The 25322-nt window shown below is 59.4% G+C and overlaps 1 protein-coding gene across 5 annotated transcripts; it reads left to right on the top strand.

The window, feature by feature from the left end:
* Nucleotides 1-1876: 1876 nt before the first annotated feature.
* Nucleotides 1877-19967, top strand: MKNK2 (MAPK interacting serine/threonine kinase 2). Of its 5 annotated transcripts, none has more exons than XR_008616726.1 (14): nt 1877-2003; nt 2146-2281; nt 5838-5925; nt 6023-6124; nt 6205-6302; nt 8356-8435; nt 8760-8833; nt 9080-9184; nt 9326-9381; nt 9471-9566; nt 10027-10221; nt 10970-11134; nt 17114-17238; nt 19835-19967. XR_008616726.1 is itself a non-coding variant. In XM_007105961.4 (14 exons), the coding sequence occupies exons 2-14, from the start codon at nt 2231-2233 to the stop codon at nt 12495-12497; spliced, it is 1386 nt and encodes a 461-aa protein (XP_007106023.1). In that variant the 5' UTR covers nt 1877-2003; nt 2146-2230; the 3' UTR covers nt 12498-14101. The 5 variants fall into 5 exon arrangements, 4 of the variants coding, with proteins under 4 accessions (XP_007106023.1, XP_007106022.1, XP_028341586.1 ...); XM_007105961.4 differs by lacking the exons at nt 17114-17238; nt 19835-19967 and adding exons at nt 11870-11913; nt 12266-14101; XM_007105960.4 differs by lacking the exons at nt 17114-17238; nt 19835-19967 and adding exons at nt 11870-11913; nt 12260-14101.
* The last annotated feature ends 5355 nt before the right edge of the window (nt 19968-25322 follow it).

Raw genomic sequence — 25322 nt, 5'->3', positions numbered from 1 at the left:
TGTACTAGATTAGGGTGGCCTTTTTTTTTTTGGTTGCATCAGGTGGGATCTTAGTTCCCTGACCAGGGATCGAACCTGTGCCCCCTGCACTGGAAGCACAGAGTCTTAACCACTGGACCTCCAGAGAAGTCCCTAGGGTGGCCTTAATGCAATGACTGGTGTCCTTAGGAGAGAGGAGAGACACAGACAGAGAAGATGGTCCCGTGACAATGAGGCAGAGTTGAGGTGATGAGGCCACGAGCCAAGGAGCACCAGAGATTGCCAGCAACCACCAGAAGCTGGAACAAGTAGGAAGGATCCTCCCCTAGAGCCTTCAGAGAGGGTGTGGCTTTGCCGATGACACCTTGATTTCAGACTTCTGGGCTCCAGAAGCAGCCTCAGGAAGCTCATACCTTACCCAACCCCTATATGTGTGCACACAGACATGCACGCACGCACTCACACATGCTTAAATACATCCTTTCTCTTCAGCACTATTCAGTGAGCACTTCCTGTGTGTGTGCCGGGCCCTGTGCTGGGTGCTGGACCAGCAGTGCGGGGATCTGGGCTTTCTCAGAGCTGGCCTTCTGGCGAGGGGCATCTGTACACACCCATGCCATCCAGAAGCACATGAAGGCCTGCAGGTGACGGTGTACACACAGAGAGGGACAGCCAGGTAAGGAGAGGGGTGGGGATGGTGAGGAGGGAGCCTGAGGCTGCTTCCCCTGGGCAGGCAAGTCCAGCAGCCCCACCCCAGCACCTGGAGCCAACGTGTGTCTACAGACACACACACACACGCACACACACACACATACACACGCACATGCACGGGGCAGGGGAGGGCTGGGGGCTGGCCGGGGAGCTCCCCGCAGGTCCTTCCAAACACCCCAGAGCTGGCTGAGGTCAGGCCTTACAGCTCCCGTGGCCTGAGCTGTGGCCTTTGGGGGCAGCACAGAAATAGAGGTAGTAGCCTAACAGGCAAGGGGACGGTCCAGCTCAGGCCTCGTTGGGGCACAGTTGGGGGTGGGTGGTGGGAAGCCTCTGAAAGGACAGGCTGGGGCCTGGAGGAGAGGGAGGACAGTTCACTCCGCAGGTCTGTAACACTGAGTCCAGACACGCGGTCTGAGGACCATGCACCACTGGGCTGCGGGGACAGAGAGCTGACTGATTCTCTCAGAGCCTGGGTCAGGGGCCCCAGCCAAAATGGGGTTGTGTTTTGCCTCCTGTCCTGGTCGCCCCCACCCCTTGGGCTTTCTCTCCATCAGGCAGGGGAAACACTCCTTTGCAGGACTGAAGGACGGTCCTTCAGAGGTCTGTCCCCACCCCCTAATGTGGTCCCCTTTCCCAGCCAACAATCGCGTGAACTCTTGGGAAGCAACCTGGGGAGGCAGCTGGGCCTATAAGCCTGTTGGGGTGCGCCTGCACGACAGGTGGGGCCAGGATCGGGAAGCCCAAAAAGAGAGCCATGGCAGATCCTAGAACAGAGATGCAAGAGGGAGCCATGGCAGGTTCTAGAGCGGGGGGGTCGCCCAAAGAAGTCAGTGTATTCTAGGCCCCGGCCGACAGACTGCTGCTGTTGCCAGAGGGCAGGGCCAGGCTTCGGCTCAGTGTCAGGGTCCCGCGGGCCTCCCGGAGCCTCCGGCAACACTGCCCGCGCCCGCCAGGATCCTTCCCGGGTCCCGCCCACCAACCCCGCGCACCACACAGCGCAGGCGCGCAGACACGCCCCACCGGCAGAGATGCCTTCCAGTCCCGCCCCGTGCGTACATGGGCGGAGCCATGAGGGGCGGGGTCTGCGTCGCGGAGGAGGCGGTGGGGGAGGTGGGGGGCGCGCCGAGCCTGGCCTATAAAAGTGGCGGCGACGCGGCCCGCCCGGCTCCTCTCGGCGGTGGCGGCCCTGGCGGAGGAGTCCGCGGTGGCGGCGGCGGCGGCGGCGGCGCTGTTCCCCGCGCGGTCCGCGCAGCGGGCTCCGGGCTGCGCGTCTCGGGCGGAGGCACTGCGGCCCCGGCCCGAGCCCGATCCCGGTGAGTGTGGCCCTGCGACCCCGGCCCGACCCCGACCCGGACGCGGGGAGCGGGCCCCATGGAGCCTCGCCGCCCTGGCTCGGGCTCCCGGCGCGCCGGCCGCGGCCACTCAACGCCCTCCTTTGTCTGCTCCCGCCCACAGGGTCCCCTCACCGGCCGCCCCCCCGCCCACAGGCCGCCCCCCGGGCCCTGCGTCCCTTCCCCCGCTGGCGGGGCCCGGACAGAAGATGGTGCAGAAGAAAACAGCCGAACTTCAGGGCTTCCACCGATCCTTCAAGGTGAGGGCCGGGTCGGCTTGGGGCCGCCCCGCGCTGGACCACCCGAGTGGCCGGTGGCGGGACGCGGAGCCCACCCCCCAGGATACCACCCGGGGCTCGTGCCAGCTCCCCACCCTTCGCCTGGAGCTGCCCCAGCCTGGTGTGCATTGTCGGGGGGTGGGGGGCGGTGTCAGCAGGCCACAGTCCAATCTCAAGCACCCTGGAACCTGTCGGGTCTTTCTTCCAGAAGCCCCAAACCGGGCTGGGGACCCCTACATATGTGTCGCCTGCCGACCCGTGCCAGGCATGTGCTGGTATGGTGAGGAGGGGGGAGTTCAGTAGGCCACAGTCAGTCCCTGGCGCCCTGGGGGCTCTGGGGTCTTTCCTCCAGGAACCCCAGGCAGGGCTGAGGGGCGTCCTGCCTGTGGGGGCCCCTGGCCGTGTGTCCCTTGCAGAGCCCAGCCGAGTGTGCACTGCTGGGGACTGTCAGCAGGCCACAGTCCGGTCCCCAGCGTCATGGGGCCTGCGGGGGTCTGCGGGGTCGTTCCTTCTGGAACCCCAGGCAGGGCTGCAGGCCTCGCCTACACCCTCCTGGGTGGTCTGCAGAATGGGGCAGTGGACTGGATGCCCTCCCAGGCTAGCACCTCCCAGACACCCCAGGCCCAAGGCTATTTCCTGTCGGAGCAGGAAGTTTCTGCGGCGGCCCCATGGCTGTGGCATGGGGCCACCGCAATTCTAGTCTCAGATGAGCGAGTCTGGGGGGGGCAGGCAGGTGCTAGGCAGGGACCCCACAAGGCCTGGCCCAGGGGACACAGTGATGTCAGCGACCACCCACCCCGCTGGCCGTCTTATGTAATGGCTTCCTTGGGCCTTCTTGGGCAAGAACCTGTTGCCCTCTAGAGAAGGCAAGACCTGGGTGTATGTGCGTGTGTGAGCGTGTGTGTGTGTGCAGCATGCGCGCGCCTACAGGCGAACTGCACACCAGGGTGGGAGGAGCGAGCTGAGACTGTTTGGGTTAAAATTCCCAGGCCCGTCCAGCCAGCGTCCTGGGCCAGCGCCCCACCCCTGCCCACACGCCTGTCATCCTGGCTTCTCCCCCCAGGGCAGCCACAGCCTTGACATGTCCAAGTGTTCAGGGCTGGGCGGGAGCAGGGTGGACTTGAGACGTCACTGGTGGTGGTCTGTCCCCTCTGGGGGCTGGGTGGGAGCCGAGATGGGGTCAGCGCGTGGGGCCGGCACAGTGGCCAAAGCAAACTCGAACTTTCTGGATGGTTCCAGCCACCTCCTGCCAAGGCCTGCTGACTGGAGGCCCGCAGCCAGCGCTGGGCCTGGCCTGGCAACACTGCCTGGTACTATGGGTTGGCCTCTGCAGGCCGTGCGAGAGCCCAGTGCTGAGGTGGGACTGTGGGAGTCCTGAGGGAGTTGGAGGGACACTGGGCAGGGAGTGCTGGCTCTGAGGTGGCCCTCCCGGTGGCCAGAGGCCGGCCTCGCTAGGTGTCTCCTCCCGCTGCACCCCAAGCTCCCTCGGGCCACGGCCACCTCCCTCCCCTCAGCCTGGCAGCAGCATCTGCCAGGTGTCTCTGATGTATTTTTCCCCATTTCCACATGGGAGAGTGGATCCTTGGACAGCGTGGGCATTTGTCTTAGCACCCCCCCACGTGGTGACAGGGACACAGGAGCTGACATGGCTAGTGTCCCTTCACCTTGGTGGCTGGGCCGCCCCTTCTCTCTAGGGTCCAGCTCTTTACATTGGAGGCTGGCACAGGGGTGTGGGGTCGGTGACAGGCCCCCTGAGGTCCTCGTGCCCTTACGTGGTCCTTTTGAGTCACCCCTGGGTGCTGGTCAGGCCCGGAGCTGAGGTCACTAGGCCGAGGTAAAGTAGCTGGTGAGGGCCGCCGCTGGCCCCGGGCCTCACGTCCACCCTCCCTCCTGATCACCCCCACATTGCCACCCTGGGGCCCCTCCTCCTAGGAGGAGGGAGTCACCTGGCGCCTCCAGACGCCTCTGGACTGAGCCTTCTCAGAGCGCTGACTGCGGGTGCTGGCACAGCCGTGTGCCTGGCTCCCCGTGGGTGCCGGACCCCTGGGCGGGCAGGGGCAGGTGCTGGTGGACGATCCCGCGCCGACTGGCTGGAGCTCCGCCTTCCTCCCCTCCCCCGCCCTCTGGGCCTCCTAGCAACTATCTGCAGGGCGGGTGGGTGGCGAGGCCGGGAGGGCCCACGCCTGTTTTTCAGCCGCTCCCTGTGACCTCTGCCTGCCCCTGTGCTGCCGGACTGGCTTCCGGGCCTCCCGTCTGCAGGAATCTGGCCTGGCCCCTTCTGCTGTTGGGCCCCTGGGTATCTCCCTGGGGCTTTCCCGGAGTTCCTTCTCTGCCAGATGGACCTCCTGCCGGAGCCCTGCTTCCCCTTGTCCCAAGGCCCAGAGAGGGGCAGTGACTTGACCCAGGTCCTCCAGCATCAGAGCTGGAGCCACTGCCGCGTGTATGGGGCCCCCACGCCCACCTGAAGCCCTGGCCACCTGGACCGCCAGGATTCGGGGAGCTAAATGAGAGCAAACTCCTAGAGAAACACGGTGGGGCCTCAGAGCCCCAGCCTTAAAGCCTCAGCCTCGTGCATTGCCCGGGGCCGCCAGTCCTCACGCTGAATCCGCAGAAACTGGAGGAACCCCAGCTGCCTTCGTTCCCTTGTTAGGATCCCGTGCACCCCCCACCAGTCCCGGGGGCCGTCAGGTGACCTTGAGCAGGCCCCTCCCTGCTCAAGGGCTGTTTCCTTAGCTGGACACCGCGGCCTGTGAGGGGCTCCGTCCTGGGGTGTCTGAGGATACATGGGACAGTGCGGCTGTGGCCGGGCCAGGGAGCGGCCCAGTGCTCACGCGGGAGACCACGGCTGCCTTTCCCGTGAGCCCCCGGAGCCGGGTTCCAGCGGTGCGGAGCTGGAAGCAGATGAGCGAGGGGGGTCGGACCAGGAGAGGAGGCGCAGAGCTGGGGGATGGGGCGCATTGTGGGCGCATCAGGAGCAGAGGTGTGGTGGCGGGAATCGTCTCGGGCCGGGAGGTGCAGCAGGGACGAGTGGACATCGAGAGGCAAGGAGGGCAGTGGTGCCCCATTCCACAGAGGGGAGACTGAGGCCAGAAAGCCATGGGAAAGCAGGGAGGGCCGCCTGGCTGGGAGCCCCGCCCCGGGAAGCCGTTGACTCACTCCCTGCCACTGGCTGCCCTGCGCCTGCCTTTGATCCCTGCGCCGCCGGCAGGGGCGAGGGCGGTCAGCCAGGCTGCGGTGCTGGCCCCATCCTGCAGGTGAGCAAACCGAGGCTCAAGACATGGCCTGGTGCCCCCCGGCGACTCAGGCCTGGCTTGGGAGGCGGTGCCCCCACCCCCCGCCTGTGTCCGGCCTCTTCCCGTACCGCGCCCCCTCCCCAGAGGCCCCGAGGGCCCTGGGCTGGGGGCGAAAGGTCCGTTTCCTGTGGTCAGGCAGAGCCAGGCTTTCTGCCCCTCAGCGTGCGGACGTGGAGGCCGGGGCACTCCGGGTGCAGCTGCCCCGCAGAGCTGGGGCCTGAGCTCTGTCCTCTCCTCTCCTACAGGGGCAGAATCCTTTTGAGCTGGCCTTCTCCCTAGACCAGGCCCACCACGGGGAGCCTGACTTCGGCCTAGAGTGCCCGGCCCGCCCTGGTGAGGGGCTGGGGGGGAGGGCGAGCCTCTGGCGGTGGCGGAGGGCTGGGCCACCTCCTGAGCCAGGCGGGCCTCACCTCCGGCTCCCTCTGCACAGATATGCCCGCAAGCCAGCCCATAGACATCCCCGACGCCAAGAAAAGGGTCAAGAAGAAGAAGAGGTGCCGGGCCACCGACAGCTTTTCGGGCAGGTTCGAAGGTGAGTGGGGCCAGCGGGGGCAGCGGTGTCGGGGAGATGGGCTGGCCCAGGGTGGCTCTCACCAGCCCCCTGCTCCGCAGACGTCTACCAGCTGCAGGAGGACGTGCTTGGGGAGGGTGCCCATGCCCGCGTGCAGACCTGCGTCAACCTCATCACTAACCAGGAGTATGCCGTCAAGGTGAGACAGGCCCCAGCACCTGGGCGGCCCCCCTCGCCCCTCCCCAGCCATGCCTGGGATCTGGCACCCGCCAGGGGTGGCAAAAGGAGGGGAGCTGGCATTTGAGCTGCCGGACTGGCAGCGGGGGAAAACCAGTGTCTAAAAATGGCCTCAAGGCCGGTGACTCAGGCCACACCTGGGAATCCAGGTCAGCCTGGGCTGAGCCCCTAAGTCCGGGTGGGAAGTGACAAGGGGTGGCCCCGCTGCACAGGTGGCCAAGGACCTGGTGCCAGAGGGACCGCTGAGAACTGGGGGCTTCAGTCAGAGCTGATGCTCACCTGCTGGGTCACTCGGGCCAGGCCCCTGTCCCCAGGGATGACGAATGCTTCCCTGTACTGGTTACAAACATTGAAAGGCAATGCCCACTCGGGGCCCCGGGGGAGCTGGGCATTAGGGGAGACCAGGGCAGGCCCGCAAGAGCCTTCTGCAAGCCCTGGGCCGCCTCTGACCCAGGGTGCGCCCGCGCAGCCTGTGTTGCCTGGCTGGGTGTCAGACCCTGCGTTCCAAGAAGCCTTCCAGGCTTCCCTCGTGACCCTGCATCTGGGCTGGGTGGGGTAACAGGAGGCTGGCTGCCCAGGAAGCAGGGCCAGGTGCACAGTGGCAGGCGGGCTGGCCGGAAGCCTCAGGCCCTGGTGGAAGCGTGGTGACCAGGGTGGCTGTGGTCCCCGCCCCCTGGGAGCGCCCAGGTTGGGTGGGTGATGGTGCCATAGGACTGCACACCTGGCATCAAGCACATTCTGCACGGTCAGTGTCCTCCTTCCTAAGACCCCTCCTGGGCAGCCTGGCTTCTGTCACTCTGACGGACAGGGAAACCAAGGCTCAGAGGGTTGGGTTAGTTGTACTGTGTGTGACCCCTCAGAAGGCCGTCCCCTCCTGAGAGGGACCGCTGTCTCCTCCATGGAGTTGGGGGCCCTAGCCACATTCCCAAGGGATGGAAGGAAGTTCAGGTAACTCCAGGAGGGCACGGCTGCTGGCATTATCTCAAGGAGCCCTGGAATCTGGTGGTTCTGCTCCTCTGTGGGGCAGGTGTATCTGTCACTAGACAGGTGGGACAGGGCTTAGGGTAGTGGCCGAGCCCCCGTGACCAGTGGATGTGCGTGCCCGCCTGCTGCTGGAGCCTGGCCAGTGGAGCACACCACGTCCCCTCCCCCAGGCTGCTGGTGGGCCGGGAGCCCCGGGCACAGTAGTGACCCAGGCCGCCCGCCCACCCAGTGAGAGGGGGCCCTAGGTCCAACCTGGAAAGAGGCTCCCAGTAGGTGTGTGCGGCCTGGCTTTGCTGGGAGAGAGCTGGCACACACCTTTTTTTTTGGCACGTGCTTTTTGACCTCCCCTCTCTGGGAGCGAAGCGGCTCACCCCAGGGGGTGGGCCCAGAACCCTCCCGTCCTTAGAGCTCCTGGGTGCCAGAGCGGGGTGGGTGCAGAGGCGTGGGCTGGTTTCCTGAGGCTCTGGGGTCCTGGGAGGCTGTGCCCACTGACCTGGCCTGAAACAGACTTGGGCTTATGGGGCCGGGGCATCTGTCCAGACTGGTGCCCAGGGGGGGTGTCTTGGCTGGCAGCCCGGTGCCCCCAGGCTCCTCCCATCCCCTGGGTGGTGTATGAGCCGGCACAGTGGCCCCCAGTCTCCTGGTCAGGGAGAGGAGGCCGCTAGGCTAAGGAATCTGCTGCCCTGAAGGAGTATCTTTCAGGGCCTCCAGGCCCCAAATACACCCCAGGCTTGTGGCAGTCAGGGGCGGAGAGCTACCGGCTCCTGTTCCGCTTGCCCCTCCTGTGATGCCTCTGGGGAAACACATTGCCCCCAGTTTATTCTGACACCACAGTTTTGACTTCCAGTAAATTCTGGGCCCCCATAGGATAGCTCTGTTTTCCAGAACTTCAAAATCTAAGCTCTGACGAGCTTCAGGCGTGACACAGGGGAAGTTTCTGGCAGGGGAGGGGGGGCGGGTCTCGGGCTGTAGGGGGTCTGGCTGACCCAGTTGGTGTCTGTGTGTGTGTCCTCCCCCGGTTGACGTTTCAGATCATTGAGAAGCAGCCGGGCCACATTCGGAGTAGGGTTTTCCGGGAGGTGGAGATGTTGTATCAGTGCCAGGGACACAGGTAATGTGACCTACCCTCACCACAACACTGGGCCCCGAGCCATCTTTCAGTGGCTGAATGGGCCCGAGTGCCTCATCACCCCCAGCAAGCACTTAGTGAGCACCCACTGTGTGCCAGGCCCTGTGCTGGGCATTGTGGGTGGGCCCAGCGGCAGGCAGGCTGACAGTCCGAGGTGGGCAAGGCGGAAGCAGGCCTGTGGCCCCAGGTGCAGCCTTCCTGTGGGTAGGTGGGGTGGAGAAGGCGGGCCCCTGCTGGGCCGGGCTGTGGCTGCCCACAGGTCTGAGGAAGCCTCACTCCTCCCCCGCCTCCCTGCCCTCACCCCAGGAACGTTCTAGAGCTGATTGAGTTCTTTGAGGAAGACGACCGTTTCTACCTGGTGTTTGAGAAGATGCGGGGCGGTACGTGGGGCCTGGCAGGCTTTTCCATCTGATCCTAACGGGCCGGGGGCTTAGGGCCACCAGGGAGAACCTTTCAGGGGGGACTGCACATCAGAGGGGCCTTGTGGGGTCCACACAACAGCTCAGGTTGGAGGACGCTGGACCCGAGGAGGCTGGAGTGGGGGCTTCCCTGCCAGGGTGGGGTGGGTGCTGGCCGTTGGGCAGTGGAGGTGACCCCTGTGTGTTCTGCTCCATGGCCTGGCCCAGGCTCCATCCTGAGCCACATACACAAGCGGCGGCACTTTAACGAACTGGAGGCCAGCGTGGTGGTGCAGGATGTGGCCAGCGCCCTGGACTTTCTGCACAACAAAGGTGGGTGGCCACACTGCCTGCCCCAGGGGTCCCTGGGTGTCTAGCCTTGTGCCCAGTCCACCTGCCCAGGACTCCTGGAAGACGTGTCCACCCACCCACAGACCCCTGACCCGCCCTCGTGGTTCTTGGTTCTCCCTGCAGGCATCGCCCACAGGGACCTAAAGCCGGAAAACATCCTCTGTGAGCACCCCAACCAGGTGAGGGGCACCGGGGGGTGGCCTTCCCTGCGGGCCAGGGCCCCCAGGGTCGGGACCCCACCCTCACAGCCCCCTCTAACCCCGCCCAGGTGTCCCCCGTGAAGATCTGTGACTTTGACCTGGGCAGTGGCATCAAACTCAACGGTGACTGCTCCCCCATCTCCACCCCGGAGCTGCTCACCCCGGTGAGGGCCTGCGGGGTCAGGTCGCCCCGAGTGGGGTGCGGGGGGAGGGGTAGCTGGCGGGGGCGGAAAGGGCGGGAATGGCCCCGAATCTGGTCCCAGGCTGCAGTTGCATAACCTCGAGGTGCGGAGCCTGCTTGGCGGCTCGGTCCTGGGAACTCGGGCTTCCGCTTAGCAACAGCCGCTGATTGGCCGGGCAGAGCGGCTGGGCGGGGCCGCGGTCGGGCGCGGTGAGGCTGGGCGGGCTTCCGCACCTGTTGGTTGGGCGGGGGTTGGGGGCGGGGCCGAGTCCCTCAGCAGCCTCTGATTGGCCGGTAGGGCGAAGGCGGGACTGGCTCCCTCAGCAACCTGTGATTGGTCGGGCAGGGCTGTCTGGCTGCGGGCTCCGGGAAGTCCCTGTCGGGGCGCCCCCCCTTACCCCTCCGCGGGCCCTGACAACCCCCGCTCCCGCGCCCGCCCGCAGTGCGGCTCCGCCGAGTACATGGCCCCGGAGGTGGTGGAGGCCTTCAGCGAGGAGGCAAGCATCTATGACAAGCGCTGCGACCTCTGGAGCCTGGGCGTCATCCTCTACATCCTGCTCAGCGGCTACCCGCCCTTCGTGGGCCACTGCGGCAGCGACTGCGGCTGGGACCGCGGCGAGGCCTGCCCAGCCTGCCAGGTGCGAGTGGGGTCCTGCCGTGCTCCCCTCCCCCGAGCACCCCGTCTGGCCTGCCTCGGCATACACACACACACACACGCACCCTCGCCCCTGCCTGCCCAGTGCACCCCAAGGCCTGGTCTATGCACACACCTACCCCCCATCCTGGGGGACCTGGCCTGTGACCCCCACCCCGAGCACCCTTTACGGTTTGGCCTCCAACCACTGACCACATCCACAGGCCACTGCCCGCCTGACCTTTCTGGGTTTCCAGCGGTTCGTTGGGTTCCCCAGCCCAACGGGAGAAAGCAGTCAGGGGTCAGGAAGTTGAGGTGGGGTGAGGCCTATGGTTTGGGGTGGCCAGGTTCCAGCCTTCTACCCACCATGTGAGGCTCAGGCTTCATGGCCTGATCCCCCCAGAGCCTGGCCGCCCAGAGCCACCCTTCAGTAAATCGGGCCCCACTTGAGCAGAGCCCACCAAGTGCCTCCCCGAGGCCACTCTGTGGCCCAGCCTCCCAGCCACCCCCAGATGGGTGGGTCCCTGCCCTCCTCGGCCTGCCAGAGCCCCCGGCCTTGCCAGCTGAGCTCAGGGCACTTTCCTCGATCCTAACCCTGGGCCCAGGTCACATGCAGCTGGAGGCTGGGGGCCCTGACAGAACTTGTCACTCAGCGGTGCTTCTCCGGGTCCAGGCTTGCCCCTTCAGGCGTCTGCGACGTGGCCTCAGCCCTTGCTGGCTGCAGCTCACCCCACTTTCCATGTTCCCTCCAGAACATGCTGTTTGAGAGCATCCAGGAGGGCAAGTACGAGTTTCCGGAGAAGGACTGGGCCCATATCTCCTTTGCTGCCAAAGACCTCATCTCCAAGCTCCTCGTCCGTGACGCCAAGCAGAGGCTGAGTGCTGCCCAAGTCCTGCAGCACCCCTGGGTGCAAGGGGTGAGTGGGAGCCCCAGGGAGGCCTGGGGGGCCGCTGGCCTCCATCCAGCCTCTGCCAGTGGGCTGGGGTGACTCAGAGCAAGGGTACGACAGCCCTAGGCGGCTCAGCATCGAGACCCCCCAGAGCGGGCAAGGGTGCAGCAGGGAGACCCCCGCTGCCTGCTGGCCAGGTTGGGTTGGGACTGCAGCAGCTGCTTCTCAGCGAGTCACCAGGCCCTGTGTCCTGAAGGCACAGGGGCTTCTCACCTGGAACAGAGTGTCAAGCTGAGGTCAGCCAGGTGGCAGGTGGGGGGGGGCTGCCACCCCCCGTCCAAGGCTCTGTCCCCACCAAGCTGAGAAGAGCTTGCTGTTTCTTCTGCCAGTTGTTGTCCTGGCGGGCCAGATGCCTAGGCCACCAGGGCAGGGAGCTTAACAAAAATACAAGTTGGCACTGTGGGGAGCAAAGCCTGGGGCCCCACTGTCAAGGCGGATGGGCTGGTGGAGGGGGCTCCCAACCCCTGCTGGGAGCTGGGAACCATCTGGAAGGGGCAGCTTTGGTGAGAGGCAGGCCCCGCCCACCACGCAGTCTGGCAACGTCCACCATGCTCACCCGGCTCGGGCCGCGCCCCTCCCCCCAGCCTGGCTCGGTTCCCGGGCAGGTGCACCGCCTTAACTCCTGGTACTGTCGCAGCCAGCTGGGCGCCCCGAGGCGGGCGGGCTCTGCTCTCCAGCCTCACCTCTCCTGTCTCCTTGCAGTGCGCCCCGGAGAACACCCTGCCCACACCCATGGTCCTGCAGAGGTGAGGCCCGTGTGGGATCTCGGGCTCCGAGCGGGGAGCCCCGGGTCCAGGAGGGGGCGCTAAATGTTAAGATGTTTAAAGAAGACTACACGATCCTCTTTCAGTCTTGGCGGGGAAAGCCGTCCAAGCGCTTGGGTGTCCTTGTACCGGGTGGGGTGATGAGTTTGTGACCCCACCGCGAATTCCAGTACGCTGGCCCCTCCCGCCCCCTGCGGAGTCTGGGGCCTCCTGGGGCCTGCGGCCCCTCCCCCAGGGCACTGCACAGACCCCGGGAGTCCCGAGGGAAGCAGGGGGGACGGGCCGGCGGCTACCTCCCCCTCCTTGGTGACCCCCGCCCTGTCCCCAGGAACAGCTGCGCCAAAGACCTCACGTCGTTCGCGGCCGAGGCCATTGCCATGAACCGGCAGCTGGCCCAGCGCGAGGAGGACGCGGCCGAGGAGGCGGGGCAGGACCAGCCCGTGGTCATCCGAGCTACCTCACGCTGCTTGCAGCTGTCCCCGCCCTCCCAGTCCAAGTTGGCCCAGCGGCGGCAGCGAGCCAGCCTGTCCGCGGCCCCCGTGGTCCTGGTGGGAGACCACGCGTGACCCCCTCCTTCCCTCTGTACATAGGCCGCCCCTCCCCCCGTCAAGTCTAAAGATTTTTTTAAGCTATTGCCCGCGGGTGACCAGCGGGCTGCCCTCCCCCGGCTGGATTCCGAGGCGCTAAGCTCAGCTCGGGGGTCTTTTTATATAAGGTTTTTGCTGTTGGGTTTTTTTCCTGTTTCCCCCCTCTCCTTTTTTTTTTCCTTCCAATGGTGTTAAATGCAGAGCAGGCGCCCGGGGAGGAGAGCGGAGGGCCTGTGGCTGGGTGGGGCCCTCCCGCTGCCCCGGCCCCGGGATGCGCCGGGTACTGTGAAGGCTGCTCCCCGCCGCCCGCGTGACTCAGGAGAGGAGGGCGCGGCGTCTACCCGAGCCGGCGGGACCTCGCCGCCCCCCTCCCCGGCCCTCACAGTGTTTTCAGGGACGGGTCGACCCCCACCCACCTCCCCTCGACGAGACGGTAGCTCCTTCCCTCCCCTCAGACACCCTGGCGGCGGGCGGGCCGGGGGCTTCTCACATCTCCCCTGTCGCAGGGCGGGGCCTGGGGGCGGGCGGGGTGGCGCCGCCCGCTGGAGCCCCCGCCGACTGACAATCGGGGCTCCCTCGAACCTTGACCTTAAGCTGCGGCTGCCCGGGGCCCCTCCCCTGGCCTCTCCACTGGGGACTGCCCACCCGGGAAGGGGGGCGCCAGAGGAAGTGCGAGAAGCCGGACAGGCCCCCGACAGCCGACGTGGGGGTCCCGCGGACCCCCGACCCGGGCACCCGAGTGCCCCTTCTCAGGGCTCAGTCTGGCCACGGCCACGTCCTGCCCGGCCGCCCCTCGGGTCTGGCGTGGAAGCTCTCTCAGCCCCGTCCCCGGGGTCTCGCGTGACCCCCCCCCCCCGCAGGGCGGTGTCTCTGTTCCGCCCACCTTCAGGAAAAGGCCGCAGCTGCCGCGCCCCTTCCGCCCGCGCCTGAGTCAGACGTCGCGTGACCCGTCGGGCTGGGGAGACTCTGACGCCCTTCGTCCTCGGGTGGGAGACTCTATGCAATTCACAGGCTTCCTTTTCCACGTGCACACGGGCTTCTGCCGGGGTTGGGGGCGCGGGCAGCCGCCCAGACCGCCCTCCGGTTCCTAGCTGTTCGTCCTGTCTCGTTAGTTTTCCAGAACATCAGCTGACTTCCCTTCCCTGTTCTTGACGAATACTTGAATGTGGGGGGGGGGGCGGGCCTCGAGGCGTTGGGGGTTCGAGCGCCGTCTCCGCGGCCCCCCGAGTCTCGGAGATTGTGGCCGTCCTTGGTGGCTGGTGGGGGGCCGCCGCCCTGCCCCGCCCGCCGATCTGTGGACTGGCCTTTCCAAAGACTCCGGGGGTGGGGAGGCCACCCCCCGTCATTTCTCGCCCATCAGTGATTCCACGTTTTGCAACCGAGGATTCTGCCTTTTTGTAAAAAAGAAAGGAATGGACTCTCGCCCGCTGCAGGCGCCATGGCCATTTTACTCCGGAAAGCTGAGCTGTGAGCAGCTTTTTTTTTTTTTTTTTTTTTCCTCAAAGGTGGGACAGCCACTTCCTCCCCCACCCCTGTCACAACGACAGTGCGGCCCGGAGGACTGGTCAGAACCGTTACTGTGAACGAGCCTGGCGCTGGGGGGAAGGGGGCACAGCAGTGTTTCAACGTTAAGATGTGTAAAAAAGACAAAAAAAACTCAAATTTTTTTAAAGTGGGGGAAAAACATCCAAGCACTTTAACTCCACTGTACCAGGTGAACTGATACAGCTCAGAAGTTTTCCTTTACACCAACTGTCAACGCCGGTATTTTGTATTCTGTTTTGTAAGGATTTAATAAAAGTCATAAAAACTAGTTTGCGTGCCCGCACCCCGGTTTCTGTTGCCTTGCGACAAGCTGTCTCAAACCTAGTGGCCCGAGGGCATTTTGATATTCCCGGTGATGCTGTGAGTCACCGATTCAGATGGGGCACGGGTGGGCTCGGCTTCTCTCTGCTCCAGGACACCTGGGTCCTCGGCTGGGAAAGACTCAACATCTGCAGGTGTGGCCTGGGCTGGCACCAAGGCTGGCTCGGCTGGGAATGAGGGCCAGGTGCCCACACGTGGTTTCCTGCGTGGCTTGGGCTCCCTCGCAGCATGGCTGGTGGATCTGAGCGGCCTGGTCTCGGAAGCCTTCCTGCATCACCTCCCCACGTCCGAGCTTAGGTTGGGGTCAAGCGCACAACTGTCCCAGATCCAGAGGGAGACAGGAAAACAGCTTTGTGTGGGGGGAGGGGTGCCTTTGGACTGCACAGCTGAAACCCGGTGATTCAAACCTCCCCCTCATGGCTGGCCCGCCTCCCTCTCTAGACTCCATCCCCTCAGCCATGATTAAGTTCTTGCTGTATGCAGGTTTCTGCTGGACAGTCCAGGGCTGACTTCAGGCCCTGGGGGGCATGCGGGGAGGGAGGCGGTGGATCAGGGAGGGCTCCCTGCAGGCGGAAGCCAAAAGGGGGTGGCAGTGGAGTCCAGTGGTTAAGGACTGCTGTGCTTGTCAGTTTCCTCAACTGACAACAGGGATCTGAGAGGAGCCAGGTGAGGAGACCAGCAGGTAGTACAGTGAGAGGGGCAAGAAAGAAGTAGATGTGGTCGCCTCTGCAGGGCCTGGGGTGGGCAGCAGGCAGTCCGAGGGTGGGCCGGTGCAGATCAGCCCCCGGAGCCTTCTGTGTCTGGCTTCTCTCACTGAGCATCACGTCCTCGAGCTCCATCCGTGTTGCGGCGTGTGTCAGTGTCTCACTCCTTTTCATGGCTGAGTGATTGGTCCATCATCCGGACCACACTGTGTTTATCCATCACCCATCGATGGACACTGAGGTTCCCGCTCTTTGGAGTTGTGAGTCATGCTGTGACCATCAGTGTACGTTTGTCTGGTGGTGGTTTCATTGCCCCGGGTGGACACCCGTAGGAAGAATGTGAGCAGGGCACAGACCCCATCAGATGCCATTTTGGGGAGGACTGTTCTTGTCACCAGGTGGAGTGTGGGCTTGGGGCCCAAGGGACCCCGAGAGCCATTGTCACCTTTGCAGCCAGTCCGGTGAGGGCTGACGGGCCTGGTGAGGGTGGAGGACACAGAGCACACAGATGCTGGGTGTCTGCCAGCGCCCGGGGACAGCCTGCATGTTGGCGGGGCGGGGGGTGCGAGAGGGGGACTCTCCGGGCTGTCCAAAAGGCCTCCTGGCAAGGTGTACGCGCTAGAATCCCCTCTCCTGCCCAGGATCCCGGGCCCGCCAGGTGGCACCCTCCCCCACCTGGCCCTTCCAGAGGAACCTTCAGGCACACCTCGGAGCCTGGCCCTACCGCTGCATTTGCTCAGCCGCCTGCTAGAGCCCTCCTCTCAAACCCCGCAGTCACCCTCCCAATGCCTCCAGGCCCCGCCCCGTCCCTTGCCTGGCCCGGTATATGTCGGGGGAATAGGGTGGGTGCCGCATGCCAAGACACCGCCCTCCTAGGTGGCACCGAGCCCCGCCCATCCCCTCCAGGCCCCGCCGCTGACCTCTGCCTGCCCCGTGCCGCCTGCCAAGTTGTAGCTGCCAGGCACAGCTTGTTCTCGGAGCTGCCGCTGTACATTTGATGTTTGCGGTTTCCTCTTGGCCGGTCCCACCCCTTCCACGTCCCCTGGGGGAGTGGCAGGAAAATCCCGGAGCTGGAGGAGCTGAAGCCTTTCCCAAGTTGGCGACCGTGGCCACCTGTCTGCACCTCAGTAAACGTGGCTCACGGGCTCACGGCAGGTGCTTCAGCTGGTCCGGGGCATCTGCAAACTGGATCTGTCACCCCGAGATCACGGCGAATCACATGTGTGATTCGGGAGCTGCCCTCCACCCTGCCCCGCACACACAAGAGGGCCACACATGCTGATGTACGGTGTTAAGAGTAGGGGAAACAGGGCAAGTATCTGGAAACTTTGTACTGTCTTTGCAGTTTTCCTGTAAACCTAATACCGTCATTTAAAAAAGAAATTTTATTTTAAAAAATAAAGTGAACTAAAAAAGACACAGACACAAAAGGCCCACTTATGTGAAATGTCCGGAACAGGCAAATCCACAAAGACGGAGAGTGGACTGCTGGTTGTCAGGGGCTGTGGAGGAGGTGGGGGTGACTGCTGTTGGGCACTGGTTTTCTTTTGGGGGATGGAATGTTCTGGAACTAGAGGTAATGGTTACATAGCTCTGTGAATGTACTAAACGCCCCTGAGGTGTTCATTTTATTTATTTTCTCACCACGCTGTGCGGCAGGCAGGATCCTAGTTCCCCGACCAGGGATGGAACCCGTGCCCCCTGCATTGGGAGCCCAGAGTCTTAACCACTGGACCACCAGGGAAGTCCCTGAAGTGTTCATTTTAAATGGGTGAATTTCATGTTCTGTGAATTTCTCCTAAATAAGAATGAAAAAGATGACGGGACCGAGTCTGTGTTGAGTCTGGTACACAGTGAGTGCTCAATAAATGCATGGAGGAATGTGTTATCACCAGCACAAGTGTCTCCGCCCCAGAGTGTAGGGATCTGTGCAGGTTTTGTTCCAGCCATTTTCACCAGTCACCATCCCAAGTCCTCCCCGTGGATCATCCCATTCTCCCAACCTCTTTCACTGTTCCGTCTCAGGAAACGGCGGCCTGTCCTGGTCTTAGACTCACCCAGAAGGAGGAGAAACTGGTTTAAAGCGAAGCCTGATGAAATCAAGTCGGACGTGAGAAAGGACTTACCCCGTTGGTGGAAGCCTGCATGGGGTGAGCTGGCGAGTGAGGGAGGGCTGGCTTCTTGGGGGCGGGGCACCTGGGTGAAGAGCGTCACCTGCCAACCCACCTCGCCTGCCTCTGACATTTGGATGGGCATCTGGAGCCTGTCGGCCCTGGGCCATCGTGTGCCGTGAACCCTCTCCGGTCCCCACACTGGGCTGTATTCATCCCTTCCGTCCAATGGGCATCACGCTCCCCTGCACAGAGGGTTTGGGGTTTGTGGGCAACTTCGGGAAGATGCCGTGGGGTTTCTGTCACGTCCGCCAACTCCAGCTCTCCCCGGCCTCAGTTTCCCTTTTGTGACCTCCTGAGAGGAGGCAGAAACCTGGGACACCAAGAAGAGGGGGCTTGTCCAGCGCTGCATCCTTGGCTCTGGAACCAAGGAGGCCTCCAGGGTCTGCGTCCCAGGATGGTGGTGCCAAAGGCCGCTGGGGAGAGCGTCTGGTGAGCAAGTCCCCAGCAGAGATCCGCAGACAAACAGGGACAAGAGCCTGTTGCCAGTGAGGGTTTTTTGTTTTGTTTTTTTGGCTGGTCCGCGGTATGCGGGATCTTAGCTCCCAAACCAGGGATTGAACCCGCGCCCCCTGCAGTGGTAGTGCAGCGTCTCAACCGCTGGACCGCCGGGGAAGCCCCCTGTTGCCAGCGTTTTGTCTACACATTCAAAGGGGCATCCACCCCGCGGGTGCAGGGGCCACATAAAAGTTGTGGGTCAGAGCCCTGATGCCTCCCCAGCTGAGGTCATCAGCCCAGTGAGTCACCCCTGGCCACTTATCCCTTCACTGGGGGCCTGGTGCCAGGCACACGATGGTGAGAAACCAGCTTGCCACCACTCCAGTCCTGGGCCAGGACCCTCCCCTGGGCATGCAACTTAAGGGGGCGCCAAAAAACCTCCGTCATCCAGATAATGTTCTGTGCCACGACAGCTGTAGATTCATAGCAGTTGTAAGAAGTAACATTTTCCCCAGTGGCGACATTTTTGCAAAAGTCTCTTACAGTGTCACAAGCAGGATCCTGACATTGCTACAAGTCGACACTGTCTCTTGTATCCCCTTGTGTGTGTGCCTTTCGTGGTACCAACCAACACCGCTCTGGGCTCAAAGCAAAATAGAGCATGCTTTTCAGGTGACAAAACTCCACTCACCCCCCGTTCTCACTTGGAAACAGAAGGAATCAGACTGGACCGTGGAAGCTGGTGTCTTCTGATAGAACCGCCTGGAATGATGAACGTGTCCTCCATCTGTGCGGCCGTCAGCCACACGTGGCTACTGAGCACGTGAAGTGTGGCCAGTGCGGAGGGGGGGCAAAATGCTTCCCTGATTTCACTTTCACTTATTTACATTTTTGTGGCCCAGTGGGGCTGCTGGCTGCCCCGCTGGAGGACGCGGGTCAAAAGGCCGGGTCTGTGCGTTACCTTGGGTTTCACCCCAGGTCCTTGGTTGATGTTCAGTCTGTTCATCCTGAGTCCCGGGCATATGGTTGGCGCTCAATAAACGTTTGTGGTGGGACAGGTTGAGTGAGTGAGAGGTCTCTGGATGGGCGGTCCCTCCTGGCCTTCTAACCTCCTCCATGTGACTCTGGCCCCTCCACGTGAGACTGGGTTTGCCCTCACCTGGGCCTCAGTACACCCATCTGCAAAATGGGTCAGGGCACCAGAGTTCCAGGAGAGGGGGCTCCCCCTGTCCGCCGCACCTTCGCCCCTCGCCGGTGCAGATCCTTGGGGTTTCACGCCCTGTGACAGCCAGCCAGGGGGATACACTCCACAGCAGTGGGTGGCACCTGGGGGGAAGGGCCACCGGGACCCCCACCCTAGCAAGAGAGAGAAGCAGGGCTGCATCTGGGGCCGGGGGTGCTCTGGGCATCCCAACAGGGAGGAGGAGGAGTCTCAGATGGGGAAACGGAGGTGCAGCCACGTAAGTCACCTGCCTGTGGGTGCAGAGCTTTTGTGTCCTCAGTTGGAGCCGGTCCTGCCTCCTTCTTTCCCTCCTGTCTGCCTTCCTTCCTATCATAAAGGAAGGCACATGTTGTACCTGCTCTCTATCCAGAACCACTTTACGTCCCAGAACGAACATATATGAAATATATTTGTCCCGTGGGTTTAAAAAAAATCCTCAGTGAATAAGTGTTTTCATTTACAGTCTCCACCCTGGAGGGCACACTCCACACACACTGGAGGGTTTTCCTGATGGCCAGCGGGGTGGGGGAGATCCCTCCCCACAGAGGAACCCTCCTACCGCTGCCCACAAGACCAGTGGGTGTCCTTGGCCGGGTGTGTCAGGTGATGTCGCCTGCACGCTTGCCTCTGTGGTGTGCTTGTCCTGTCTTGTTTGTTTTGCCTCCTCGGTTGGGTGGGTGCTGGTATCTGGGGCCTCTCCTGGCTCAGGTAGGAGCTGGGGAAGGCGGGGCTTCTCCCTGTGAAGAATTTAGGGACCCAGAACCTTCTGGAAGGGGGGAGGAGGTGAGGAGCTGGAGTCAGGGAAGTGGCGGAGGTTGAAGGAGCTCAGGTGGCTGAGCCCCAGACCTCCTGCTGCTCAAGGATCTCTCTCTCTCTCTCTCTCTCTCTCTCTTTTTTTCTTTTGGTCTCACCTAGAGGCACGTGGGATCTTAGCTCCCTGACCAGGGATCGAACTGGTGCCCCCTGCAGTGGGAGTGCAGAGTCCTAACCACTGGACCACCAGGGATGTCCCAGGAGGTAGAAGATCTATTTAAAAACCCTGCACTGAGGTCATTCGGGTGGAACTGCCAATCTTGGTTGCCTGTCCTCTTCATTCCCTTCCTTTTTATTTATTTATTTGATTAAAAATTTTGTTTGTTATTCAATTCTAGTTGATTTACCATGTTGTGTTAATTTCTGCTGTACAGCAAAGTGATCGTTATACGCATATATATACACTCTTTTTTCATATTCTTTTCCATTATGGTTTATCACAGGATACTGGATATAGTTCCCTGTGCTCTACAGTAGGACCTTGTTGTTTATCCATGTTATATATACTAGCTTGCATCTGCTAATCCCAGACTCCCAATCCTTCCCTCCCCCACCCCCCTCCCCCTTGGCAACCACAGGTCTGTTCTCTATGTCCGTGAGTCTGTTTTTACTTTGTAGATAGGTTCATTTGTGTCATAGTTTAGATCCCACATATAAGTGATATCATATGATATTTGTCTTTCTCTTTCTGACTTGCTTCACTTAGTATGATAATCTCTAGGTCCATCTATGTTGCTGCAAATGGCATTACTTCATTCTTTTTTAATGGCTGAGTAGCATTCCACTGTGTATGTGTACCACATCTTCTTTATCCATTCATCTGTCAGCGGACACTTAGGTTGCTTCCATGTCTTGGTTATTGTGAATTGAATAACTTTTTAAAAAATCGAGTGACACAAGTCACATGGATAAAACTCTTGGGACGAGCTTCTAGCAAATAGAGTGGCTTGATTTCCCCTTTCATGACTTGCTTGGTTATCTCACCACTGCTGGAACCAAGAATTTAAGAGCTCCAAATTCCTGGCTGGTCTCAGTTGAAATTGTCTCTTCCTTTCCCCAAATCCAGTCACATCCTCAAGTTATGATGTAACAAGGGCTGTGCTGTCCCTGTGGGTGAATCTTCTGTTCTGCGCTTTGGCAAACCCCATAATCTGATGGGGTGTAAGACTTTAAATGGCCCAGAAATTAAATCCAGGCCGAGCACCCGGCACGGGCTGGGCCGCGTCTGTTTGCGATCACTGACCCATTTTTAAGGGGTCCCCTCCCGGGCCAGGATGTCAAGGAGAGGATAGGCTGGCTTCTCAGAAGTGTTTCCACCTTAGACGCCAGCTAATTTAGGCTGTGCGGGGGAGGAAAATGTTTTCCTCTACCCTCTTAAGTTCATAACTGGGGGCTGCGAATTAAACTGACAAAGGATATTTTAACAGGAGACAAAGCCTACAAATGTATTAATTTTTAGTTTTACATGCTTGGGGCGTCACAGAAAGAAGTGAATCCCCAAAGGAACAGTGAGATTTGAGAGCTCATAGGCCTTCGTAATAGAGGAAAGGGAGAGGAGAAAGGCCACTTATGGAAGAGCAAACGAATGTTAGGAGAGATAAATGGGCCTTTGGAGAATAGGTGAGAGATATGATAGTTTGTGACAAAGTCTGTCTGTCTGTCTTCTCTGAGAAGAGAAAATGAGTTGATTCCAGGCAGGGATTTATGACAGTATGAGGCTCTGTGTTTAGGTAGATAACAGATTTCAAGAACTCAGATGCTTGCAGCTCAGAGTAATTCTTACACCGGAGTGGCACATTTGGGAATGGCTAATCCTGATCTCCAGTTGGCTCCTCCCAAATTTTCCGCTGCCTCTCCAAAATTTTTCTTCAATATCAGGCATTTTTGGTGCGAATGATATCCCGGAGGGACAGCCCCAGTGTCCAAGAGTCAGGGAGGTGGGGTAGGAAGTGATCTCCCACCTGGCTTGCCAGGGATGGTTTCCTAAAAGTTACGGAAGCTCCAGAATGAATGAAAACTCCTGGGATTGGCTATGTTAACAGCGCCCTCTAGAGGCCGCCACCAGCTTAGACAGGGCTGGGGGTGGTTCAGGGAGCCCTGGGTGTGAACCTCAAAACCCTCTCCAAGAATTTCTGCGAGGGACTCAGGTGTTTGATCAGCAAACAGGAAGTATATCAACATGGTGGGGCAGAGAGGTTTGGCGACATTCTCCGGTCACCCCTGCGTCTGGGCGGGCTCAACTTTCTGCATTCACAGCTGATCTCTGTGTCTTTGAAAAGATGCCAGAACTGATGGTAGAAATGTAATATTTTTATGCCAGCTGAACTTAACTGAGGTATAGTTTACTAATGGTGACCTGCACAGATCCTAAGTGTACTTCGATGGTTTAGGCAAGTGTGGGAACCCGTGTCACCCACACCCCATCAAGACCTAGAACATTCCAGCATCCTAAAAAGTCCCCTCCACTCCCCCAGACACCCATCTTCCTGATTTCTAGCACCGTAGAAGTTACGCCTGTTCCGGAACTTCATCCAGTTGGTCCCCCACGGGATGTCTTCAGCATCTGGCTAAAGAGCTGTGACTTTGCAAAGGTACGACGTAAGGTGAGAAAATTTGTATTCAGAGAAATGTAAAACATTAAAAAAAAAATTTTTTTTTATTTGGAGATGGAGCAATCTGCTCTAAAAAAATTAATTGGTTCATTTATTTATTTTTGGCTACATGCCGTCTCCGTTGCTGTGCGCGGGGTCTCTCTAGTTGAGGCGAGCGGGGCCTACTCTTTGTTGTGGTGCGCGGGCTCCTCACCACGGTGGCTTCTCTTTGTTGTGGAGCACAGGCTCCAGGCACACGGGCCTCAGCAGTTGTGGCTCGGGGGCTCTAGTTGTGGCACATGGGCCCAGCCGCTCCGTGGCACGTGGGATCCTCCCGGACCAGGGCTTGAACCCGTGTCCCCTGCATTGGCAGCTGGACTCTCAACCACTGCGCCACCAGGGAAGTCCCCAAAAATCTTTTTTGATGTGGACCATTTTTTTAAAGTCTTTATTGAATTTGTTACATATTGTTTCTGTTTTGTGTTTTGGTTTTTTGGCCACGAGGCCTGTGGGATCCTAGCTCCCTGACCAGGGAGCGAACCCACACCCCCTGCATTGGAAGGCAAAGTCTTAACCACTGGACCACGAAGGAAGTCCCTTAAGACATTTTTTTCCTTGAAACATAAACACCTTTATGGATAGATGTGTTGGTCTCTTCCACGCAGACATGGAAGGGTGAAATGTGTACAAAATAACTAAATATCTTGTAACTTATTCCTCAAAAGTATTTTAACCACCTTGACCACCTATGGGTCCTAAAAATGGTGATTTGAAATAGCATTATGGTCAATTCACCAGTTTTTGGGTTTCATCCTGATTTGTTTAGAAAAGATCATCTTTTTTTTTTTTTTTTTTTTTTTTTTAATTTTGCCTGCGCTGGGTCTTCGTTTTTCGTTGTGGGCTTCTCTCTAGTTGTGGCGTGCGGGTCTAGTTGCCCCACGGCATGTGGGATCTTACTTCCCCGACGAGGGCACCTGCATCCCCTGCATTGGATGGCGGGTTCTTAACCACTGGACCACCAGGGAAATCCCTAGAAAAGATCATCTTACCAACAGGAAGGGAGATGTTCTGATCAAAATCATGAGCTTGACCTTTTCTAGGCTCTGACATTTCAAAGAGGGGAGGATGGCATTCCCTTTCTCCATCCAAACGTGATGTTTTAAAAGTTTACATTTACAAATTTAAAATGGTTTCAAATCTAGGGGCTTTTATTAAAAGGCTTTCAATTTAACATAAAGAATATGGCATATTAAAATTGACCATTTATTTCTCACATTTCAGAATATTTCCTTATGTGTTGCTAAAAGAAATGTGTCTCAGGATTTTGGTGGGTTTTTTTGTTTGATTTTAAATTAATTAATTAATTAAATTTATTTTTGGCTGCGTTGGGTCTCTGTTGCTGCACGCGGGCTTTCTCTAGTTGGGTATCTAGAGTAGCGGGGGCTACTATTGGTTGCGGTGCACAGGCTTCTCATTGCGGTGGCTTCTCTTGTTGCGGAGCACGGGCTCTAGGCACGCGGGCTTCAGCAGTTGTGGCTCGCGGGCTCTAGAGCGCAGGCTCAGTAGTTGTGGCACATTGCCTTAGTTGCTCCGCGGCATGTGGGATCTTCCCGGACCAGGGATCAAACCCATGTCCCCTGCATTGGCAGGCGGATTCCTAACCACTGTGCCACCAGGGAAGTCCAGGATTTTAAGTTTTGATTCATCTTTGTAGCAATAGGGCAGTTACAACAAGACGGAACCTTGGGGGGCTTCCCTGCTCTACTGAGCCTGTGCTCTAGAGCCTGTGAGCCACAACTACCGAGCCCGCGTGCCACAACTACCGAAGCCCGCGTACCTAGAGCCTGTGCTCCGCAACAAGAGAAGCCACCGCAATGAGAAGCCCGCGCACAGCAACCAAGAGTAGCCCCCGCTCGCCACAACTAGAGAAAGCCCACGTGCAGCAACAAAAACCCAAGGCAGCCAAAAATATATAAATTTATTACAAAAAAAAGATGGAACTTGGGGATCAAGCATCACCTATTTTACTTCCTGCAAAGATTTGCATTTTTGCATTGATGTTGAAATGGCTAAAGCTTTCTGAATTCTCTCCCTTTGCTTTAATAAAAACTCTACCAGTTGGTGAACTACTATTCCAGAGAATGGAAAATAAAATATGCCTATAGCTTTATACCAAAATTTGTTATACTCTAACTTACTGATGTCTTTTAAAACATCATGTGTGCAAGTCTTTTTATTGTGAATTGTAATGCATTTTCAGAAAAGTGCATGCAATGCCGATGGATAATTTAACAAGTTATTATAAAGCCAACACATGATCACGGCCAGGACCTTAGGAGTCCTCCCCACCCCACCCCCCTTGAAACCACAGGGGTCATCTGGACCCTGTCCTCCCTTCCCACAGTGTAGCCATTAACTTGAATTTTATGATTATTACTTTCTTGCTTTGTTTATGGTTTGACCACATGAGTGTGCAACCCAAATAAATTTAGTTTTGCCTCTTTTAAAACTTTACATAAGGGAAAGTGTATTGCATGTGTTCTTTTCTGTCTGGCTTCTTTCAATTAATATTCATCCAGGTTTGTAGCTGAGTTCATTCACTTTCACGACTATATGTATTCCATTGTGTGAATATATCATCAAATTATTTACTGTTTGACTTGAGTTATTTTCAGACTTGGGCTTTTACCCCCCCAAAAATTGTGGCTATGGATATGTCTGGCTGTATACGTCTGTGTGTTTCACTAGAGTATATACCTAGGAGTGGTATTGCCAGGGTGTAGTGTTTGTGAATCTGCGGACTCACGGATAATGGTAAACTCTTTCCCAAAGTTGTTGTACTGATTTATATTGCCACCCACCACGAGGATGCAATAGTTCCCATTGGCTTGCTGCATCGGCAGGCGGACTCTCAACCACTGCGCCACCAGGGGAGCCCTGGCTTGCATCTTTGCTAAAACTTATCAGCACACCTGAATTTTTATTTCCCAACCAGTTGG

This window comes from Physeter macrocephalus, unplaced genomic scaffold (assembly GCF_002837175.3).
Source record: "Physeter macrocephalus isolate SW-GA unplaced genomic scaffold, ASM283717v5 random_554, whole genome shotgun sequence".
In the NCBI taxonomy this organism is placed as follows: domain Eukaryota; kingdom Metazoa; phylum Chordata; class Mammalia; order Artiodactyla; family Physeteridae; genus Physeter; species Physeter macrocephalus.
Note: the sequence above shows the minus strand (reverse complement) of the source record. Positions and strands in the feature narration are given on the sequence as shown.